This window comes from Solanum tuberosum, unplaced genomic scaffold (assembly GCF_000226075.1).
Source record: "Solanum tuberosum cultivar DM 1-3 516 R44 unplaced genomic scaffold, SolTub_3.0 scf00299, whole genome shotgun sequence".
Classification (NCBI taxonomy): Eukaryota; Viridiplantae; Streptophyta; class Magnoliopsida; order Solanales; family Solanaceae; genus Solanum; species Solanum tuberosum.
In genome coordinates this window covers 662,440-667,772 of record NW_006239224.1, presented here as the reverse complement: position 1 = coordinate 667,772, position 5,333 = coordinate 662,440, and the positions used below count along the sequence as shown (strand labels likewise).

The following is a 5,333-nucleotide window of genomic DNA, read 5'->3' as shown; positions in this document are numbered from 1 at the left end:
ATAGCAAATATAAATATGTATATTTCGCTATACATATACAAAAGAAAGCAGTTGTATAATCTGCTTTGGTATACATATACAAAAAGATCAATTGTATAAAGTGAGAGAGGCGAGTGAGAGAGCGAAATCTGGAGAGTGTCGAGCGAGATCTGGGAGAGGGGAGAGAGGGGAACGAAAATATATGTATATATACAATTTTCTCTCGCTTTATACAAACACAAACGCACTTTATACACTTGCGTTTGTATAAAAAATGAGAGAGGCGAGGGAGAGAACGAGAGTGGCGAGCGAGATTCACCAAGAGAGAGCTGAAATAGCAACAGTTTGCTATGAGGTACAATTAAATCAAACTATATTTATAGCATTTAATTTGAATTAATAGTTTGCTATTATATACAATTTTCCCTAATAAATATAGTGTATTAGAATAAGAATAGAACTAATATTGATAGGATGTATAATTAATATTGATGGAAGACACTATCAAATATTGATAGGATGTATAATTAATATTGATGGAAGACACTATCAAATATTGATAGGATGTATAATTAATATTGATGGAAGACACTATCAAATATTGATAGGATGTATAATTAATATTGATGGAAGACACTATCAAATATTGATAGGATGTATAATTAATATTGATGGAAGACACTATCAAATATTGATAGGATGTATAATTAATATTGATGGAAGACACTATCAAATATTGATAGGATGTATAATTAATATTGATGGAAGACACTATCAAATATTGATAGGATGTATAATTAATATTGATGGAAGACACTATCAAATATTGATAGGATGTATAATTAATATTGATGGAAGACACTATCAAATATTGATAGGATGTATAATTAATATTGATGGAAGACACTATCAAATATTGATAGGATGTATAATTAATATTGATGGAAGACACTATCAAATATTGATAGGATGTATAATTAATATTGATGGAAGACACTATCAAATATTGATAGGATGTATAATTAATATTGATGGAAGACACTATCAAATATTGATAGGATGTATAATTAATATTGATGGAAGACACTATCAAATGTGAATTGGTGGGGTATGACATACTCCTTCAAAAAATATTTAATAACATAAATCAATGTTTACTTTCTACCATTACACATTTAATTATTCATAAACTAATCTTTAGAAAATGTAAGTAGTTAAGACTTGAATTTATCAAAAATGAATCAAGTGAAAACAAATAATCAACTCGATCCATAATTTATATATGGATAAAATGAATAAACCCAATGAATTATATGGATATTCATATTATCCATTGATTTTTATTATGTATAGAAATAAGTGCTTTCAAATTAAAAAAACTTGTAGGGTGTATTTTGTATGATGAAAAATATATTTTCATGTTTTTCTGGAAAATATTTTCTTGAAAACAAGTGATTTTGAGTCGTGGAAGGTCAAATTCAGCCTCAGGATCAAAGTCAAAAGTCGAGGTAAAAAGCCAAATTCCAGGTCTGGATTTCTTTTGGGTGGTGAGGTTTAAAGAAATTTTTGAAATTCTCATTTCCTTACTTTACGTATAGAAATCATTTTTCTTGATTCAGAGGAAAATAAGTTCATTTTAAAATATTTTTCAAAACGTTTAAGCCAACCAAACATGAAAAATTACTCCATAACTAAAAACCCAAACGCATTTTAGCAACTCAAAAGCGGCTGGTGTTGATGACAAAATAGATGTAAAAGAGCAGCAAAATAGGTGAAGATGATGGTATATAGCTGCAGGTTAAGCATTTCCCCACACCAAATTTAAAAAACTTTAGTAGGACAAAATTCAGATGAATACCACAATTTAAAACAACAAAAATAAAAATCTAACTCACAATGGTCCGCAAATACTAAGAATTTTCCATAAGACCACAATGTTTTTCCATAACTATAATATCTATCTCACTCAAGGTAGTAAAGAACTTCGCGTCAAGCAATCCAATCAAGAGATTACTTGGGGCCAATATCCTTCAGGGCATTAATCTGTTCCTCACCCATAGCTGACATAACAGACACAACGAGGTCTTTACCCTCAGCAAACCCATCCTTGATCTGAATTCGGCAAGTTAAAACATAATCAGTAGTTGCATAGAAGTACGCTGAAGTTTACAAAAAAAAAAGACCAACAAAGGTCTGAAAAAATTATGTTTCACTATCAGCACCAGTCGAGAATAGAGATTCAATGAGCTTTTTTACTTGTAACCATGGTTGTACCATAGGGATTCGAGAAGCTTGTGAAAGAATTAGAGGCTACATACAACTGAGAAGACTGCATACTTTGACCCAAAATACAACTTTGGTACATAAAGAAGATGTGAGTCTAAAACCAGGCCTCCAAATCATTAACCCTTTAAAAGGGTATCAGAGGGAGCAGACATGTCGACTCTGCTGATTCAATCTCCGTGCACATAACCATGCTGCCTTCATTTTTAAATGTCCGGAGCATCGGCTTAATTGTACACAGATTGTGTTTATTACACAACCACGACTCCAAACAAATCCATTTTTACAATGGGAAAGGCAATAAGCTTGTGCTAGAAGAAGATAACTCAGAGAAAATAAAAGGCTGGAGAAAACAAAATACAACAAGAGGAAGTGACTGTAATTTCCCGTCCTTCAGGGCCACCAAAAACACAACTTCGGATTAGATTACTAACCTGTGAAAGCAGACTATCATCAGTAGGAAGCCTGAGGTCATCCTTGGTGTTACCATTGTCAGTGAGCAGACTCACCTGTAACGTTGTGCAGCAATATTAGACCACATCAATCAAAAATATAAAAAGGAACGGACAAGGGAATAAAGGCACATACAAATCCATCTTCAGAGATGTCAATAAGCTGATAATCTGTGCGATTAACATGGGGCACCTGCAATTTGAACACGTAATTGTCAAATATGAGCACAAATATACAGACAAAAGGAATATAGGGGAAAAGGGGGCAAAGATCATAAACAAGAAACAGAAAGCACACACATCACAATTGTGTGAAGAGGGGACAATATCCTCAAGCTTCTTTCCAGTGAAGATATCAATAGCAACGAAATGACATTTGGCGTGACCATGCTTGCCAGTTTTGGATGTAGAGACTTCCACAACCTGTAACAAGAAAGCATCAAAATTGGAGCTAGTGCTTACACTAGAATTAATGCAATTATGACTTGAACCATAATAAAAGGGGATACATCCATGCAATGTCCTGAAGCAGAATCATTAAGTTACTTGATGCACATTATCCAAATATACATCCATAACTATGACACTTCAGTAAGGGCCATTTAACAGTTACATAATTCAACCAAATGCAACATATAATCCACAGCTAGATCTATGGAAAAATAAATTCAACATTAGAAATATTCATACCAAACATCAGAAAAATAAACGTACAAGAGTTTTCAGAAGCTAAAGACCTTTGGTGAAATATCAAATCTATTTTTGTTTCACTTCTCTTTGGTAAGACCACGAAAAAAATACTCTATTTGGATGGTAGTTACATAATGTATCAAGTTGTATTGTATCATACTATATTATTTTAATGAATACAATATTTAGATAAATTGTATTGCTTTATGTCATTATATAATATCACACGTTAACAATTCACAATTCAAAGAATAAACAGATATAATTGTTAGTTTGTTACATGTAATGGAACTTACTGTCATTACCAACAAGAAGGATTTCACAATACAATATAATAAAACTTAACCAACAATCAAAACAAACATTGTAATTAAACTAACAAAACAATACAATAGATAACAACCATCCAAACCATAAGTGGCCCTTTCCCACCCTTGTCCCCTTGGTGGTAACACTCTAACCCCAAATCTTATAGTTAAATGTTGAGGTTGGTTAACACAACGCTACTCAATTTCTTAGTAAGACAAAATCTACCATAATTGCACAAAATATACCATAATTCCACTCACAGCAAGGTTCTTGTTCTTTTTATCACTAGCTAGTAAGATACTAGTGAATCAAAATAAGCAAAGAGCCTTAAATCGAACAGATTATACATAGTCCTTTCTGCCTATTACACTACTTCGCTCTAGTGATCGCTTCATCTACTATCAAACTTACTTAAACAGCCGAAAAAAACAAGTTACTAATCAAACACACTTAGAGTAAAAAACACAGAGCATCAGATCTACAACTGCAACAGCAAATACACCTAGTAGTCTTCTAAATCCCATCGAAACACATCTCAATCAACCCTACACATCAACTATTACCAAATAAATCAAATATACATACACACAGAATAAATTTTTGAAAAAATTAGCAAATACATCTGCAATCCTTCTCTAATCAAATCCAACACACACATCTTAATCAACTACATGAACAGCCCTATACATCAGCTATAACCAAATAAATTACATATACGTAAAAAAGTTTAGAAGAGAAACCTTGCATGGACGGCCTTTGATGACGATGTAACCGCTCTTACGAATAGTACCAGCTTGTTGAGGGTACGTTTTTGATGCTCCAGCATCAGCCTTAGACTCAAATTGATGCTCCTCGTCAGACATGGCTGAAAAATTCGATTGGACGGAGAAGGAGAAAAATACAGAGAGTTGAATGAGTGGCGAGGGAGGCGAAGAGCACGTGAGGGGCTATTTATATGGTGGGAGAAAACCTAATAGGATTTTTGAGTAGATTTTTAGGGTTTTGTTTTTTTGATAGATTGAATGATTTCTTCTCCACCGTTAGATTAAAATTGTCAAATCTTTTTGCAATTTACTCCTTCCGTTTCAATTTACGTGACATTTTCGTATTTAAAATAGTTGTTTCAATTTGTATGAAACTTTTTATTTTGAGAAAGTTTCTCATATATATTGTTTCATATTACCTAATCTTTATATTAGAATAATTTTTTTAATTTACTTATTCATTTTATGAAATTAAGAAAATTAATTGTTCCCTCCGTTCTAATTTATGTGACACTTTTCAGATTTCGAAATTCAAACAAATTTATCTTTGAACGTAAATTTTTCATATATCTTTCGATTATTTTGAATTGTCAATTATTGTGACTTATAGTGCTTTTTACATAGTTTACAAATATATAAATTTCATTTCAAAAAAGTTGAAGATTTCACACACAAATTTTCGATCAAACTTAAACTGTTTGACTCTCGAAAAAGGAAAAGTGTCACATAAATTGAAACAGATGGAGTATATTTTCTCTCTCTATTTTTTAATATTAAATAACTATACATAGTAGTAGTACTCAAATTTAGAATTTTATTGAACCAAAAAAAAAATTAGAATTTTAAAATATCATTA

The 5,333-nt window shown here is 31.7% G+C and overlaps 1 protein-coding gene across 1 annotated transcript; it reads right to left on the bottom strand.

Moving 5' to 3' along the window:
- Positions 1-1,747: 1,747 nt before the first annotated feature.
- LOC102586869 (eukaryotic translation initiation factor 5A-4-like) lies at positions 1,748-4,624 on the bottom strand. Its single transcript, NM_001288531.1, is given in 5 exon segments — positions 1,748-2,091; positions 2,697-2,771; positions 2,851-2,907; positions 3,015-3,137; positions 4,454-4,624. Coding segments are annotated over 5 exon segments (480 nt in total). The 5' UTR covers positions 4,577-4,624; the 3' UTR covers positions 1,748-1,989.
- Between the last annotated feature and the right edge of the window lie 709 nt (positions 4,625-5,333).